This window comes from Anser cygnoides, chromosome 1, assembly GCF_040182565.1.
Source record: "Anser cygnoides isolate HZ-2024a breed goose chromosome 1, Taihu_goose_T2T_genome, whole genome shotgun sequence".
NCBI classification, from domain to species: Eukaryota; Metazoa; Chordata; class Aves; order Anseriformes; family Anatidae; genus Anser; species Anser cygnoides.
In genome coordinates, this window is record NC_089873.1 from 139,620,675 (window position 1) to 139,639,749 (window position 19,075).

Genomic DNA, 19,075 nt, shown 5'->3' on the forward strand with positions numbered 1-19,075 from the left:
ATTCAGCATGGGCCAGCTAATAGGTTTTCCCTGCAAAAATGATTTCAACTTTTCTGCCATCGTTTTCTGCTGCAGCTTCCAAGGAGACAGGAAACAGGAAAGTACACGTTTCATGCTGAGCCAGTCATCCAAATGCCTCCTACCCTGCTACTCCCACGCAGCCTACCGTTCAGACCTGCGAGTCCCTCCTGTCCGGCTTCGAGCCCGTAAGGGGCAACTCTGCACATTGCCCACGGCCAACATCATCACAAAGATCTGAAAAAACTGTTCTGACTTATGCTACTGGGGTGCCTGTAACCTTAACACTGTTTTGCTATTCAAAGTAAACACTACAGCAGACAGCTTGAAGTTACCATTTCAGTTGTTTGCCATAGATTACAGCTCAAGAGGAGCACAAGAGGAAGAGCTGCAGTCTCCCTTCTGAAGTCACCAAGGCAAACAGCGTGTTCTGAGGAAGCACCATCACAGGCTTGCCTTACTTTCACCAGCTTCTCAAGGAGAAGAGTGGGGTAAGCGGGCCTCAGGTCCCACGCAGTAATGTCCCGTCCACTTGCCTCCCTCCTGAAGCCATGAGAGGCAATGCAAGGCAGAGCAGTCCTCAGCCACAGCCAACTTTTTTTTTTTTATTTTTATTTTTTTTTTACAGAGGAGCACGGCCACTACAAACATCTCCTGTGAAGCAGCTGACAAATATACTAACCTGTCGGTCACAATATTGAAAATGAGCTTTTATTTGAAGAGGAAACCCAAATACTGGAGAACACTTGGACTGGAGATGGCTGAGAAAGTAGAAAAAAAGCCTATGTATCCACACACAATATAATTGAGAAAGCCAGGCTTACTGGCACGAAAGAAAAATTAATGTATGAAGACCACGAGCAAAAATATTCCCAAACAGCTATTTATAGCTTTGACCTTTTAGATTTTCTGCATCACTAACTCAAGAAACGTCTGCTGCCTGGCAAGCAGAGGTGAATGAAAGGAGAGCACTGCCAACTTGCTAAAGAGATCCCTTGCTAAAGGGATGCTGTCAGCCTGAAATTTTCAATTTCTATCCAGTAGATATTAGACAACTATTACCACAAAGAAACTTGCAGAATTACTGTAACTTGATTTTTTGAAGGGTATGTGGTAGGGTCAGTCTTTGCTTTACACCCTCGTCACCAGTTGGTGCATTAACAATCAATTTCAATGCTCTGCTGACAACAGCATTTCATGTAGTATGCCGTCGCATGAAATCTCCAGCATATGCTTTTCTAGGGCTTGGAAGGAGCGCTTGCTTCCAGCACAAGGAAAGGAAAATTTGGAAGGATAGCCAAGAGTTTTCTGCATGAGGGGTATAAATTATTACCACCACCTTCCCATCCACTCTTCTTTATTTATCCTTTTTTTTTTTTTTGTGGGGAGGGGGGAATATTGCAATATTGCACTTGGGACACTCCTCCAGAAGAGGACATCATCAAAGATTTTTTTTCTATTTTTCTGGGAAGGGGGGACTCTCAAACAAAAGACGCCAGAAAAATGCCACCATTATTGGAATGATGATGTTATAAATTACATTTCTTTTTTTATTCAAAGTGTATATTCCAAATTTTGTTCTTCAAATTTTCGTATTTATCAAGCAATAAAGGGTTCAAGATTTTATCTTGGAATAGGTAGAAAGCAGCAAAGATCACAAGAAGAAGAACTGAAAGCACTGCTCCTTTTAATTTCTATAAGTTATGTAAATAAAAAAATTGTAAGCTGTATACATGGACCACATCTTCATAACTGTTTATACATACACACATACATGAAGAAAGAACAGAGCGAAGCGAAAGAAAACAGTAATGGGAGCATCCTTAGGAAGAAGAGAAAGAAGAAAGTTGGGCACGGAGAAGGGACTGGGCACTGAGGTGTACTTGAAACAGCACGAGGCTGGCAATGTATTTGTTTCTGTCCCCATTTGCCCAGCTTGGCAAGCAACAAAGCTGCTGTGACGACAAACGTGAGCAACAATTTCAAGACCTCCGTAGCCACGAGCTGTTTTAAGATTAAAATTCTCACAGAACCGTAATCCTCAAAGATCAACACTTTAAAGGTAAAAAGCGTAGTAGGTTTTTCTTTACCTTCGTGGTGGCTGTAAACAGACATTATAAAGCTAGTTCTGGCCAATTTTGGTTGTGTGGAAACACTCACGCAAGATTCCCTTTCTGGAATGAATCAGCGTGTTTTCTTCAAACAACTCATGATAAAAATTAAGCTTCCAAAGAAAGGACACATTCTGAAACCTTGCTCCTACCAAACCAAATTCATCTGGGAAGCAGCATTCAAAAAAGGAAGCATGAAGCATGTTTGCTGAATAGCTTTTGCTATATGAACACAACCTTTATGTTTATGCAGCCTCTCACAGTAGCATCTAAGCAGCTAAAAAGCTGCTGTTATGGTACAAAAGATTACTTCTGGGACATAACTCTTGGTTTTAAATTCTACAGAAGCAAAGTATGTTTTGTCAGTCTTTTTCTCAGTAACCTCGGGCATCAACAGTCATACCAACATGCTGAAGGATGCATTTGGAGGGGACGTGACAGCAAGCAAGGGGAATTAACTACAAGAAACATTTTCCCATTTGCAGTTGTTATCTGACTTCAGTCCTTGAGAAAGCAAGCATCAAATCTGGAGGAAAAAGCAGACAACAAAATCCTCCCCAAAAAGGGCAATCGGTGGCGATGGTTGCTAGGGCGGATCGGAGCACTGTACTGCACACAAGCGCTGAAGGAAAAGGGACTCAAGTAGTGAATATCGATCCAGCGACAGTGGTGATAGGCGTAACAGGTAGGGATGGCAATTAAAATCCTTACTAAAGGTAACCACAAGAGTGAGCAAGTGGCAGATGATGATTAAGCACTGTTCACATGTAACCTGCCCAGTGGGGTGTTCTTGTTTCATCCTATAGCAGAAAGAAGAAAGCCTCCCCATACACACACACACAAACCACTTCCTTCGCTCTCAAATCACAAAACCATCCCAGCTTTTTCAATTTCAAAAAGACACTGTATTTCAGGGGAATAAAGAACCACAAGTTACCATCTGCAAAGCCGTAAGTCATTTTGGGACATCAAACACTGGAGCTCCTGCATTACTCACATGGTGAGGAAAAACAGTGTCACGGAGAATTTGACAGGTAACTAACGCACTGGCACCGGTTCAAAGCTCGCTATTTCAAGCCTTAGAAACTTGAAAAATACGTGACAAAAAACTACCGGTAACCAATCTTTAACCCTGGTTCTTACCTCAGCAGGTTTCTTTTGTTCATTTGCTGGTGTTTTTGACTTGCTCCTGTATTTAGAACAAGAAGAAAAGGAAGTGGAAGGACCTGTTAAAAAAAAAGAAAAGAAATAAGAAACAGAACCATTACAGCTCGCTTCAATTCATTTAATTGCTCGGTGAAACACAAGGCACTCCAATCTCCTGAATTATGATAATTCTTGACAAGATGTGGGCAAAAAGCTCTTCTGCAGTCTGTAGGCTTGATTACAGCTCCTCCTGTTCCACTTGTTCTTTGTAAAACCACAGCACACCGAGTTTATGGGTACATTCTGCTCTGCCCGATACAAGTGCGAGTAAACAGAAACAAGCATGCAGACCACCTTCCCTCATTTCCTTTCTAACAGAAGTGGAAGGAGGAGCAAAACCGAGGACAGAGCTTGCAAGTGCTAGAAAAACAAAGTGAAAAAAAAAAAAGCAACGATACTAAAGGGTGCTGATGAGAGATGCAGAAAAGTACAGTGTGATGTCTAGACGTTCCTGGGCACGATGCTAGTTCAGTACGTTGCTGGGTTGTAGCAAATATGGCAACGAATCCTCGTTACGTGTAGCATTATTAGATGGGCACGGGTTCCTAAGGAACCAAGAGACCCTGCCACGTAGAGTTTCTTTGCAGGCACAAGGAAGGTGCAACCTCAGCCAGACATGTGCCAAGGAACTTTTAAAACAGAACTTCACTGACTTGTCTACCAGGCCACGGTGTAAAAGATGAAGAACCAGTGTAAGATACTGCAACATGTAAATGCTCAGACAGCTCGGACTTAAGGCTGAGGGTCTGTACCGCATGAGACAGCAGGACTTTTCTATGGCCCTAGCCATACGAAAACTTCCTCTGGGCAGCAAAACTTCTCTTGAATTACAGATTTATTTTTCGCAGCTCTGAAAGGGAAAGGCACACAAATTTCTCCTCAAATGCTAAGCAGACTTAACACCCCCCCAAGTTTACAGGATCCTTCGCCTCCTTTTCCTCCCGTAACAGGATTCAGAACACAGAAGAACAGGGAAGGCAAGAAGAAATCAAGCAAGAAACATTGTTTTAATTATGGGAGGTGAAACAGTTTGCCCTCAAACCACAGAAGGAAACCACAAGGGGGTGACAGACCAAAGAAAAACTAGCACACGCTACTTACTCTCATTGTCTGAACTGTCACTGGTGCTCAGATGCCTGTGGCGTTTCATCCTGACGCATCCTAGAGAGAAAAAAAGAGTTGATGGCGACCATCAGAAGACGACAGGCTGCGTGGGCCCTGCCGACTCGCACGACCCCAGCACCCCAAAGGCAGAAGTCCCCCGAAAGGAGAGCTGTCGGGCGTGAAACCGCAGCAGTGCCTGCGGCAGCGAGCGCCCTCCAGCCCCCTTGCTGAGCAGAGCTGGCTGGGCGGCCGCAGCACGGCCAGGCGTGGGTGCAAAACGCAGCTCACCTGCAAGGGGAGGAAAACCGAGCCCGAAGGCGCCCGCGTAAAGTGAAAGGCAGACGTTAAAGGGGGATAATCCCCCAAAATGGTGACCGACGGCACTGAAATCATCCGGTCACAACATGGGGGACCTAAGAGTTTGGCTCTGAGAAGTTTGACAAGCCATGGAGGGTATCAGTGAGGATCTGCGCCTCTTAAACAAAACCAAACCCCACGCTGCTTAAAGGGAAAAAAAAAAAGCACGGCTAAATAGCCCGCTTGTTAAACCCTGCACATTAGTTACTGTACAATGGGTCTTGAGATTATCCAAAGACCATGGGATAAACAGGATTTCCGGATAAGAAAAGCCTATCCAAAGGCTTTGAAGATTGCAACTGAACTGTTTGCAGCAGAATTGTTTAATTTAGCGGAAATTTTCTGCAGCCTTTATACTTAAGAGCATGAGTTTGATCAGCGCATTTAGATACAGTAATCAAACTTTAAAACTATCCTTTGATCTATATTTTATAGAAAGACATTGCCCACACTGCTGGAAGCTGAAAAGGGAAGCGATGCATGTATTTTTCAGCTGGGTATACACACAGCGCCTCTGAGTCAGGTATTTAACCAGGGGGGTCCGTGGTTAACAGGACAGGGCATCAGAAGGCGACACTTTAATAGCCTTAAATCACCTACAAACTCCCACCAGAAAACAACTTAATTCATGTTAATTCCCCTTCTCAGAGCTCAAGCAAGCCGGGGAAGCAAGGCAGCCACACCACACAGGAAGAGCTACGTTGAAAACAGAGGACCCAAAGCGCTGCGGGGTTTCGCTTCCACCGCTCACCGTGCAGGCAGCAGTCAGGTAAGAAACTTCAAAGATCTGGGCAAAAGCTGTCTGACAGGCAGGAAGGACCTGGGCCAGCAGGGCTGTTCTTTGTGCGTGTTTTGGTGGCACCAGACTTGGAATTAAGCTCTAGGTAATGAGGGATGAAGATGACCAGTTTCATCTTGCCGACTCCAGCAGTTTAAAGGCTTCAGCCAAGAGCAGCTCAAACGGCATTGCCTGTTTTAGAGCTTCTCCCCCGCAAAGCCGTGGTGCGCCGCAGCAGCCCGACCTGGAGGACACAGCTCCCTAGAAAGGAGCAGGCTCTGCCCATGCCGACACCTTCTCTGCCAGCAGCCTTCAGCTCTGAACAGCCTGGTTTCCAAACCTTCGGGCACGTTACAGGACCTTGGGACATGCTGAGAGGACGCATGTAGGTGTGCACAGCAGCATTCCTCACTGCCATTGCTTAGCAAGAAACACGAGCGCTCCGTTTTTATGTTCAGATGAATTTTTGAGCAGCTGTTAAAAGGTGCTGAAAGCTTATGGCAGGCGACTCTAATCTTTTATAGTCTACATAAACATATGCAGCAATAAAACCTCTTCACTCCGTCTTAAAGGCGGCCAGCTGAGGAGACAGGCAGCGCCCAGCGAAAGCGGGGCTAAACACGGGGCCGAGACGCACAGCGCGGCAGGGAGCGCCTGGGCACCTCGGAGAGGAGAGCAGACGCAGGAGATGGCTGCTTCAGGGGCAGCTTACGCAGAAACAAACTAACAACAAAAAAAAACAACCTATGAATAGAAAACGCACCTCTGCCAACCACTCCACGGTGATGAAAAAACGTTTAGGGAAGTTGTACTTGGGCAGTGGATTTGTAGCAGCTCAGGCAAGAGATTTACACCTCCGTCACAGCAGAGAGCGGCAGCAAAAGCAGTCACCCAGGGTAAGAGCCCCACGTAGCAATAACGCCGGAATCCAGCCCGATTTTTTTTTGTGGCAGCATTAACCGCAGTAACTGTGCACACAGAGCTACAGCAAATCACGGGAGCGCCGTGCCCAGGAGGACAGGTTATGAAGGGGATCCACGTGCTCCGTGCTCTCCTTGGGTCCCTGCCTGGCTCAGGACTTGGCACCCTCACGCCTCACCTCTGCTGCTATCGGGAGAGCCCCCGTCACCGCGCCCCGACCACCAAATGGAGGAGCGACCTACACGAGTCGCGGCTAAACGGAGGAAGAAAGGGCAAACCACGTGAACCAAAAGCCCAGACCCAACAAGCAGAACCAAAGTCCCCCTGAGAGGGGCTGAATCTCCCGTACGGCCTGGTTCGGCCCCTTTTCTAACCGCACCCCTGAAAACCATGGTGATACAGGCCTGGAATAACAGGGCATGGTTCATTTTCCCCCCAACACGTGCCTCAAGAGTGAATGAAGGGAAGAGCGAACGATCAGGAAAGGATCAAATACGAAGGTGAGAAATAAACTCAGGAGAATGCCAATGCCCTTTCCCAACCTCCGAACACCAGCTATAATGAATGGCATGCGGCATGCCAAAGACAGAACAAAAAAAATTATCTTTACACACAAAATAAAAAACCATTTTAAATTTTTTGTAACGTATAAGAAATACCTTTTTTCACAGAACAGTTCAAAAATAATTTAGAAAACTGCCTCAAGTAGATGCTACTATAAAGAAAAAAAGAGATGAGAAGAGATGAGCTGTCATTAAGAACATGATGGAAATACCGTACGGTGAGCAGCTGAAGCCATCAGCCTCTTTCCAATTGCTTTCTCTTTGTGGAGTCAGGCATTTACTCCGGCATTCTGCAAATTTGCCTGTGGAACTTTTGGTCTGGATCTTGAGAATTTACTTTCAGACTTCAAACTTTCCAGTAGTTCCCATGCACAAGCTAAGAAACATGAGTGTAAAGCAACTGAGAAATTAAATACTACAGCACGAAGGAGGTAAGTGGCTCAAAAAAAAAAACCCAACCCAACCATACACCTCATTTCTCAGCCACCAATAACTCTCACTACCCTGAAAGGAAGTAGGGGTGCACTGGTTACGGACTCAAAATGTGCTCAAGCTTTATGGTCAAGCATAGATCACCTTAGAAACGAGCACTAAAAATGGGAAGATAACATGCTTTGATATAAAGCTTTTTTATTTTTTTTTATTTTTTATTTATTTATTTATTTTTTAAGTCAACAGAAGGACTAACAGATGATGGATCACTTCTACGACAACAAATACAGATTCCAAAGATGCTCACCGTCAGGGATCTTTTAAATGAAAACTAAAACACAAGAGCAACGTTAAAAAAATCACCACATCTCAAGCAAAGAGGTGCTTGACTCTCCAGGCAACTACTGCAGAGGAACATTTTCTGGTATCATTTTTGATGCCAGTCACCAGGACAGTTCCTGACTTGCACCACGCTCCACATCGGCCGAGCTTCTTCCTTGTGCACTCAGGGCTGGGCACGCATCCCTGATCCATCCCCAACAGCTACGGAGAAGAGCCACAACTCCAGAAAAGAAGAATTAGCAAAGCTGAAGGAACCCTCCTCCCTGGCACCGCCTCACGACATGAACCCCAGTATTTTACCAAGACACAGCCACTCGCTTCTGCCACCACTCTCTCCCCGAGGAAAATCGGCATGGCACTGACTAAAAGCACTTCCCCTTTCTGAAAAAGCTAGTTACTGCACATCTCTCAAAGAAATCAGTCAAGCAGTAGATGTAAATGGCCGACACTTAACAAAATTTCAGCGCCCCAAACACCTGCAGAAACACCAGCAACAAGCCCTTCTCCCTTTTCAGTTTGTGTCAGAGCAAACTGCATTTACCAAATAAAGCACTAGGAGTTCATCCTCTTGTCCTGACACATCTCTCGGCATCGCGCACCAGTAAGAAGGATGAGGTATCACTGAGCCCAAACTCACACGGCAGATTACGCAAGAGACACCAGAGACAAGCATACAAAATGAATCCTTAAATCCATATGGGATTTCTGAACAAAACAGAACCTCCAGGGAATAAGTCCTTCCTTCCCAGCTTCACTCTGTCGAATAGAAGGGTTCAACACGTACGTGAGAGGTTCAGTACCTGTGAAGACCTGTACAGAAGGAAGAGGAAACCAAGAAATTCAATGAGCTGTAACACAAACACACACTAGGGCGGTGAGATTTTATTTCTTTACGTTTTAAAATAGACTGATCAAAACGGAACTGGCCACGCTTCTAAGGAAACTTTCAAGTGGGATGAAAAATAACCTACTTTCTCTGTCTTGTTAAAAAGAAAAACAGCATCTAAGTACGTAAAAAAAAAATGACAAGCTACATGCAAATCTCAGACTAAACTTTGGTACTTAATATGGCTTGTCTACGTGCAAAAAAAAAAAAAAAAAAGCAGAGGCAGTAGGTAGAAATCTCCAAGTCTCCAAAATGTGGTTTATGTAACTGTTAAATTTAGATTAGGAAGCAAATTATCTTGAAAGGTCTCCAGGAAATGTAGTACAGTAAAACCATTTAAATAGGTCAAATTTCATAGTCAACTGCCAAGGAAATTACGAAATATGAGTAGAGTTAATACAACCTTTCAAATAACTAGAGGAAGAGAGATCACTCGTGTTTGGGTTTTTTATTATTATTTTTTAATATCCTATCCAATCTCACAAAAAAGGCTATATAAACTGAAAAAAAAAGAAAACACCTACTCAGAACTTGGGCTGGCAATATTTGCCGCAATGAAAAGGTTTGAAAGGTTAAACAATTCAGAGGGAAGGAAATTCAGGAAAGAAGTAACATTGCTTCTTTATTTCTCTCTAACCTGAAAATTAAATAACTTAGTAACGTGCACCTACCCCTGATGGTCACCGTGCCCCGTGAGTACAGAAGGAGGGCGAGCGGTGGCTTTGCCTGCATCGCCTCCTGCCACACGGCCTGCAAAGAGCAGAATCCATCCCTGGGTGAGTGCACTGCTAGCAAGGCGCGCAGTCCGTAGACCACCCGTGCAGGAGCTCCCCAAGAGGTGGGGAGAAATTAAATCCCGCTCTCTTCTCTGCTTTCTTCATGCACGGCAATGAAAGCACAGCCTGATGTTCATCTCTCTGAAGAAAGTCACGTGCGTTGGCCTGCACACAGCCCAGCCAGGTGAGCTGGGCAGGCACTGACATATTCCTGCCCATTAAACACGTACACCTTTAGCACAACCAGCCTGAAGACGACATGAATCTGAGCAGAATCCATTTCAAGGAACAGACAGCGTCAGACGGATGAAAATTCAAGCAAACACACAAACGTGCACATGGCCGCACTCCCCTCGACTCCAGCCCCTGCGGTGAGCTTCCACTGCTGCACACAGTACCACTTTTACACTGACTTGCAGAACAGCAGAACTACTGTTTTTCCTAAAACATCAGCTGGGACTTGGACAAAAAAGGCGATTTCCTCCAAAATAGCATATTGAGTTTGAGTGGGTGCCTCCCCCGGCTGCCCCAGGGCAGGCTCCTCACCACCCCGCGGCACTGCTCACAAACACCAAAATGCCAAAAAATTAGGGCACAGCCTCAGGTAGGAAACACAGACAGGGGACTAGGTGCTATCACCGAAGGAAGAATGCAGAAATACAGGCACTATTTGGAATTAAGAAAAAACTGTTTTTTCTGTCAACAGCGTAGGCAACAATTCTCACATGCTGCAAGATTCTTAAAATAATCCGGTAATTTTTTTGTACTCGCTAATAAAAAATTAAAGTAGGTTTCACTGCTTTTGTTTTGTTTTTCTAAATCTCAAGCGATAAAAGCACTGACAGTAACCTGCATTAAATATTTTATCTGTTTTGACTCGTTTATTTCTTGCTATAATGCTTTAAAGAGGCTAACTGCTTTGCTGCAAAGTTCTGCATCACTAACAAAACCTAATGGATTGCAAAAAAGGCAGAAAACATAAAGATGTGTCTTTATATCCTATTCAAAGGATGAGAGAAAGCAACAACACATTTTCCTATTAGGAAACGTTAATTTGACCATTTCTTTCCTCATCTGACAAGAAACGGTTTTCATTTACAAGTTTAAAATAAACAATCTGGATGCTTAAGTTTTCCTAATAAAAAATGGCACCGAGGGGATCATTAGATACAATTAAAGGGAACGTACTGTCACAGCCAGAACTCAAAATATTTGGAATATTCCAAACCTTTAGCTGAATACTGAAATCCTACTATATTTTCTCCTATTTCACTTTATGACACGTTTATGTGCAGTTATTAGTTCTCTATGTCAAAACATCAAAACAAAAACTTAAATGAGTTGTTAACGCACTTTTTGGTCTTAAAAATGTTTAAAAAGACAACAAAATTTGTCTTAACAACCGCTAAACTCAAATTACTTTTAATGGCCAGACAACTAATTTAATGTTATGTGCTACAATCTGTAATACACAAGACACCAAAGACATTTTAGTCAGATTTAAACAGATTTAAAAAAACATAATTAGCCTTCTAGGCTTCGATAAATCACCCATCTCAAGTGGAAGACAACATCCTGGAAGAGCCCAACTGGTGTCCACTGGGACTGACGCTGCTCTGAAAGGGGGACCGAGGGACAACTGCACCTGCTCAAGGTTTCTAAAGCATCACAACTTGAGAAAGCAGTAAGGACACAGGTAAAAATGACCACGAGGTTCAGTTTGTCACCCAACAGCCAAGTTGAGACCGAAGCACTTCCATATAGCACCCGCACTTGAATACAAGGCGTCAGACAATGCGGAACATCCTTTCCATCCCATGAGGACAGAGATCTATTGCAGCTGATCTGCCAAAGCTGCACGGTTACGAGACATTAAATCTGACTCCAAAGCAAGTCCCGTCATCCACTATCCGCTCCTGTACAGGGATGAACAGAAACACCCACAAGCCAGGGAAGCAGGGAGGTGTTTCCCCACATCTTTATTCACAGCTAAGAGCCCACAACACGCTGCAGCTGTTGCACACCTTCTGGTAGGGAGGGGCCCGAAACTGAACACAGCACTCAGGATGCAGCCTCACCAGTGCCATGAATGATGGGACAGTCACTTCCCTGGCCCTGCTGGCCACGCTGCTTCTGACGCAGAACAGGATGGTGTTGGCCTTCTTGGCCACCTGGGCACACTGCCGGCTCGCGTTCAGCCGGCTATCAACCAGCATTCGCAGGTCCTTTTCTGCCAGGCAGCTTTCCAGCCACTCTTCCCTCGGCTTGTAGCACTGCATGGGGTTGTTGTGCCCCACGTGCAGGACTCAGCACTTAGCCTTGCTGAATGCCATGGAGTTGGACACGGACCCCTGAGACAGCCTATCCAGAGCCTTCTGCAGCACCTTCCTGCCCTCGAGATGGTCAACACTCGTGCTTAATTTGGTACTGTCAGCAAACCTACTGAGGGTGTGCTCAATCCCCTCATCCAGATCATTGATAAAAACATTAAACAAAACTGGCCCCAGTACTGAGCCCTGGGGAATGCCACTGGTGACCAGCCACCAACCGGACTGAGCTCCATTCTTTATGACTCCTTGAGCCCGGACATCCAGCCAATTCTTCACCCAGCAAACGATACACCTGGCTAAGCCACGAGCAGCCAGTTTCTCCAGAATACCGTGGGAAAGCGTCAAACTGCTTACTTCACTTACTTTACTAAAATCCAGGTAAACAACATTCGCAGCCTTTCCCTCATCTACTAAGCAGGTCACCTTGTCCTAGAAGGAGATGAGGTTAGTCAGGCAGGACCTGCCCTTCATAAACCCACAACTTCTGATCACCTGATTGTCCTTCATCTGCCATGTGAAGGCACTCAAGATAATCTGCTGCGTAACCTCCCCTGGCACCGAGGTCAGACTGACAGGCCTGTAAATTCCCTGGATTCTCCTTCCCGCCCTTCTTCCTGTAGGTTGGCACGGCATTCACCCACCTCCAGTCAACTGGGACCTCCTCAGTTAGCCAGGACTGCTGGGCAACTATTGAAAGGGTCAGGCCCCATACAGAACATTCAAACATGTAGGAGGTGACCTATAGTTTCCCTTTGGATTACAGGGGCTTCATCTGGCTCCCCATCATCATCTTCCAGATCAGTGGGCTAGGTACCCTGAGGACAACTGGCTTTACTAATAATGGCCGTGGCAAAAACGGCATTGAGTACCTCAGCCTTAGCCTCATCTTTCATCGCTATGACTCCCCTCACATCCAATAAAAGATGTGGAGATCCTCCTTGCACTGTTGATGCCACCTGAGACTCCTCCTCCACCACCGACATCCCCACACGAGGGACGGCAGAACTGACGGGTTGCTCGGACCGCAGTTGTGCTGCAGGAGCGGAGCAGGCCTGGGCCGGTCCCTGTGAGGGAGGCTGAAGGCAGGTGCCTGCACCAGCACCAGCTCCAAGTCAACAGGCACCCAGACACGCCACAGAGCCTGAGGGACAGCTGTAAAAGGTCTTAGGTGGATGAAAATAAACACGTTAGTTGTACACCTCTGAAAATGGGGTCCTTGGGCATTCCCAAATCAGCTGTAGCACCACTTACTTTATGAGGACACCCCTCAGAGCTGCTGTACGTTGATACGCCAGAGGCATCCTTCCAACAAGGCCCCAGAGCAGTGGTGAAGAGCACTAATACAAGACTGTCTGGTTCCAACTGCGGCACCCACAGAGCCAGATGGAAAAGCCTTTGTGGATGAGCAACACTAATAGGTCACTCATTTTTCCTAAGAGCAAGGGAGTGTCTCCTCCCTCCCTTTGGCACCGCTGGAGAAAAAGTATTTGCAGAACACAAAGCTCCAGCTGTACGGGGAGCGTGCCACGGCTTTAGGGTAAGAGATGAAAGAGTGAGACTGCCAGGCTGAGAAGACGGTGCAGAGCAGGAAAAATCTACCACAAGTGGTAAAGAACAGCGAACAGGATGAGGAGACTACTGCTCCTCATGGCGGCCCGAAGACTGGTGACACAGTTACAAGACAAACTTAAAACAGAAGTCATTAAACGCAAAAAGAGTAATTTTATACAAAATTGCTATGGCATGCTGCAGGGGTTGAAAAGTAAACAGACTGAAGAGAATTAGGCAAACGGATGACAAGGGCTATAAAACACAATGTGTCAACATCAACCTGCCATCCCCACAATCCCAAAGTCAAAAATTTACAAGAAATTGAGCACACTCTAGAGCTTTAAAATGGTTTCTTTCCCTAGATGCCCACTGTTGACCGGTATCAGATACAGTAACTGGTCTAATTCCCTAACAGATCTCCTGTGAAACCAGGCTTACTTGTAACAATTCACCTCTGTGAGATGGATTATTATTTGGTTTTAGTATTAAATGGATCAGTTCCCAACCTGATCTCTGTGGACTAGAGGTGAAATAAGTGGTCTATAGGACCATGGTAAATACCTAAATGAGTGTATTTTTCAGATAAAATTCTGATTACGAACAGCACAACAATAAGATTCTGATAGCTGCTGCCCTAGCTGACTTTATCAACCCCTGTTCACCGTAGAGAGTTATTTTGGTCAAAATGATTAAGTAAAAGTTTGGGTCACTTCGAGTATGTCAGTATTTGTTTTTAAGGCAAATTTAATAAACATTTTATACAAATATATTCTACATGCACCTTAGTGTACTATCGATTCAGAATTTTCTTTTGGAGAATGCAAAAGAATGGAAGGAGAAGCAAAGAGCATCCTGAAATAACATGAAACGTATGTGTGTATGTACGTGTGGGTATATATATACACACATGTACACAAGTATGTATGTGTGTGTAGCTATAAAAACTGTTGTTGTGCATCCCAAATCCGTGCAAAGAACAGTCTCTGCCTTACCTTATTGCCTCTGGAGGCACAGGTACTACCTTGTATACATTAAAACACTTCAGTTTTAAAATCACCATTAAGAATTGTTAAATTCATTTGTGAAACCTCCACAACTTCCACATAGCTATCAAAGAATTGTTTTAGGAAAACAGCTGCTTTGAAATCTGTTACTCTGGCATTTCTTATCATTTTAATTTCTGCCACAAAGTAACAGAGATACATCTGTTTATTTCTATTCTGAAAGTCGTGAGGATCTGACAGAAATACCTGCGGGGACACGTAGTTGCAACAAGTCTTTACTCCATTTTCCAGGTTGTGCAGTGAAGCTTGCGCAAAGTAAGAGAACAATTAAAAGGATGTGCTGCAAGGAGTTAAAAATGGCTGGGTCAACTCTAAGCTGAAGGAGATGCACATAGAAGTCTGTTTAATTATTCCTCTTCTCCCTCCGCCCCCCAGCTTTTACTATACAGAGATGTGATCCCTTCACTAACAACATTTCCAATCCCATGTCTGAAGTTTAAGAATCCACTACACTTCTATTTCCTTCCATTTTTCCAAGTCTGGATAACTAGCACGGTGTTCTCCTGTGAATTCTTACAGGTTTATCAACTCAAACCTTTCCAAGATACACATCCAAAGTTGTTATGCCTCTCTCCTCACTCAGAGGGAAGTAACCCAAAGCCACAGCCAGAATTTTGTTGTCCTATGTTTGAATTCTGTAAGATAACCTCTTAAAAATCTGCTTGAACTAGTTAGAAAAAAGTAACCAAATTTAAACATTTATTTGTTTAAAAAAGGCTAACAGTGATCTCATCTGAGTCATTAATTTAATTAGTTAAATCTATTCAACATGATTTGTTGAACACAATTTTCAACTGCAAGGGCAAAACACATTACATTTTAGCCCTGCTAACAATACAGAATCAGGTGGGAGGAGAGAAGGAGTTTGCTTTTGTCTGTAGAAGAATTGCTAGCTCCTAACCCCTTGAAGACAAAGGGATGGTACAAGAGTAGTCAAGGCCAAAGCTCTATTTGCAGAAAATCAGTGGGTTATGCACAACAGCAGCCACACTCACATGTTCAGAGCCCACCTGGAATCCGTAGATCTGGTCTCTAAACTCTGAGGATCTGACACTGAAAACTAGAAAAAACACTTCTTTTCTTTTTTAAACAGTCAAAGCAGAAGCAAGCTTTGAACTAAAAGTCTTGAAACTGAGATGACTGCATCATCTCTCTTTGCCCCTCCTTATAATCTTTGATAGCCAGCCAAATGGCTCAGCTTAGCTTCACTTTCCACATCAGTCCAAAAGTAGAATAAGTAATAAAACTTGCATCAGAAGAGGGGTTTATAATCACATTAGAGACATGCAACAGAGACCAGCTACCTCGGTTCACTGGGCAGCTTGAACAAGGCTTCATAATGAGGTACAGGTGTTGGCACTAATTAGGAATACCCAGCTCGCTGCTGACATCAGCCCTCAAAGCAGTGACTGCACTTTAATCCTTTCAGCTACAAAAAAGAAAAGCAGAGAGCAAGCAGACGGGAAAAAAAAAAGCCCATGCAGAGGATAGAAATATTTTTGCTTATTTAAGGGGAAAGAAAAAAAAAAAAAAAAGGTGCCACAAAACTGTGGGAAGTCTACTGTGAAGTATCCAAACACGCAAAAGAGCCTAAACCTTCTGCATAACTGGACTTTCTGCTTTTAGGAAGGGTATCACAGCATACACAACATGTATTCATCACAACTATCAAAATTCATACCCAGAAAAAAAAAAAAAACAGAATAAAAAGCAGTAGAATCAGCACATGTAAATATTGGAATGGTATCATTTTTTTTCCCCGTAAGCCTACCAACTTCCAAGTATTACAGGGTACATCACAACAGATTTTAACTGAAATTATTACAAGGACCTCTGCAAGCTGGACTCTCACTGTTAACAGCTTCTTTTATGACTTCCTCTCTTTTAAAAGACTTTATATTCCTTTAAAATCCACAAAGCTTTCATTTAAAAGGTGGTATCTGAATGCTGAAGGTATATAGGTTCAATTTACACATTGTAAACACCAACACACACATTTTTTGTTTTTAAATATCAGTTCCTCCTTCACTTACATGCCAGGTCACGAGGTAGATGTTTTCGCTTCAGCTGATGACATCACAAGCTCCTAAAAAATGAAAGGAGTGCTATTTAGGGAGTAGGAGTGACATCAGGCATTGTATGTTTGAGCTACAATTTCATTTTTGGCAAGTAAGTGAAGGGTATGTTATTTTTTTTTTTAAATTGCAATACAAACAAGTACTACCATAGTATAAATCAAAGCCTTAAATTCCCTAATTCTCACGCAGTGTGTACGCAGAACAATTAAACACATCAACTGTGTGTACACGTACTACAATACGAAAACACAAAGTACTACAGCGAAAAGTAAATTCGTAAACATAATCTTAAAAGTCAACTTTGCCATTCTCTTAGCATGAGCGGGAATCGCCTTTACCAATATCAGCAACACAAAAACTAGAATATCCTCTATCCTGTTTTGGGGGGTATGAAACGTCCAGGTAACTGCAAGGTTATTCGGCTGATTTGGAGGGCTTTCTTCCAACACACAGATGCTTGCTTTCTTCTAGAAGGTCTTGGATGAACTGAGTATGCTTATAAATTCACACAAAGACAAATTAAAAAAATAAGTCTGGAAGGAAAGGCCTGTGTAACTCCTGCCTGGATTCCTCACCACGTTCCTCAGGCTTCTCCGTGACGATCCTGGGCAGCTCAGCTTCCCTGGCAGGGACTCTGCTTACTTGCTCTTTTTAATCAAGTAACTCGCCTTGAGCAATATTAACTCTGGGAAGAGAAGGCATTTTGTCCTCTACCAGCTGCCCGCATTCCCCTCTTGTGGGGCTATGCACATGTACGTTTTGTGTCCTATTGTAATGGACATGACAAAAACATTAAAATCGTTACACCCAGCAGATTTGTGACAATGCTCCTGGGGATGTCAGCCGCTATGAGCTGGGAAGCACAGTATTAGAGAGCAGAAACTCCAGTTAAAAACGAGGAACCGATAACTACGCATACTGCCAGAAGAAAAAGAATAAGAAGAAGGGGCGGGGGGTGGGGATGGCAATGTCTTGCAGAAATAAGGCAGCTTCTGGCCTGTGTGTCAGCACCACATTTCTGCTTCCCCACCCTCCTGCGGCAGAGGGACGGGGTCCCAGCGCCCCGCAGCCACCGAGGAGCAGCAGGCATCCTCTTACTTAACAGCCAGCCTTGCTCAACTTCGGCTGTGGCATCAAAGGAAAACATTTCCATAGAAGCTGGGAGGGGGAAAAAACAAACAAGCAAAAAAGCCCAAAGCCCACACACAATATATCAATGCTCCTCTATTGTGACTGACAACATTTTGAAGTTTTAGCTACGTTCATTTTCTTTGACTTGAGGTTTGGGGTTTTTGTGTTTGTGTGTGAGCTTTTTGTTTGTTTGTTTATTTATTTATTTTTAAACCACCTCAGTTCCCTTTCCCCACCTCCTTGACAGTCTCTGGCTATAGGCACGCTGAGCAACCAGCTTGGTGCCGGGCAGACGAAGCAGCTCGAGCTGAGGTGGCCGCACGGTGGGTGACGGCCGCAAGCAGGCCGGGGCCTTGCCGTCAGCCCCGCCACCTGGGGGCCATGGCTGCCGGCCCAGGCGCCTCAGGCGCAAGCTGGGAGCCGAGCCTCCGGCCTCCACTGAGGGGAATCCGGCCTGCAGCCCCCAAAATGTACCTGTACTCGGCTCTGGTGAGGCCGCACCTCGAGTACTGTGTTCAGTTTTGGGCCCCTCGCTACAGGAAGGACATGGACGTGCTCGAGCGAGTCCAGAGAAGGGCGACCAAGCTGGTGAGGGGTCTGGAGAACAAGTCTTACGAGGAGCGGCTGAGGGAGCTGGGCTTGTTCAGCCTGGAGAAGAGGAGGCTCAGGGGCGACCTCATCGCTCTCTACAGTTACCTGAAAGGAGGCTGTAGAGAGGTGGGGGTTGGTCTATTCTCCCACGTGCCTAGTGACAGGACGAGGGGGAATGGGCTAAAGTTGCGACAGGGGAGTTTTAGGTTGGATGTTAGGAAGTACTTCTTTACCGAAAGGGTTATTAAGCATTGGAACGGGCTGCCCAGGGAGGTGGTGGAGTCACCATCCCTGGAGGTCTTTAAAAGACGTTTAGATGTAGAGCTTAGGGATATGGTTTAGTGGAGTACTTAGTGTTAGGTCGGAGGTTGGACTCGATGATCTTGAGGTCTCTTCCAACCTAGAGAAATCTGTGAATCTGTGAATCTGTGAAAATGAGGCCAAGCCAGGCGAGCAGGTGGGGGACCTGAGGAAGCCGCCTCAAAATCCCGCCCAGGCTCTGCGGCAAAACCCCGCAGCAGCGCCGGGCCGCGCTCCGGCTGAGGAGGGCCGGCAGCATCGCCCACAGCACAGGCTGGGGACGCAGCTAGAGGGAGAGGTGAAGCTAAAGGGAGCATTCAGATCCGTTTCTCAAACCTCATTTTTTCTTACGAGAAGTTTCATTACAGGGTTTAATTCCTTAATGTCCCCGCTGAACACCTCTAATGTAAATTTTCACAAGCGAAGCCCTGGTCACGGCAGCTCAAATGGCATCATTAAAATGCAGCAGAGCTCACAACTTTTAAGTATGAATAAAACCACAGCTTTTGCCTCCCAGCTGAACCACAAGACTAATA

The 19,075-nt window shown here is 44.9% G+C and overlaps 1 protein-coding gene across 7 annotated transcripts in view; it reads right to left on the reverse strand.

Moving 5' to 3' along the window:
* Positions 1–19,075, reverse strand: part of JADE3 (jade family PHD finger 3) — a 60,339-nt gene that overhangs the window by 27,008 nt on the left and 14,256 nt on the right. For 3 of the 7 annotated variants that reach the window (XM_066983227.1, XM_066983242.1, XM_048051165.2), the window contains exons 2-4: positions 16,473–16,525; positions 4,437–4,496; positions 3,273–3,355 (exon numbers count right to left, since the gene is read on the reverse strand). In XM_066983227.1, coding sequence (XP_066839328.1) covers positions 3,273–3,355; positions 4,437–4,485 — 132 coding nt within the window. In that variant the 5' untranslated portion in view covers positions 4,486–4,496; positions 16,473–16,525. Of the gene's footprint in view, positions 1–3,272; positions 3,356–4,436; positions 4,497–15,743; positions 16,421–16,472; positions 18,195–19,075 lie in introns of those variants that run through there. The other 4 variants (XM_066983254.1, XM_066983250.1, XM_013180647.3 and 1 more) reach the window with 3 other exon arrangements.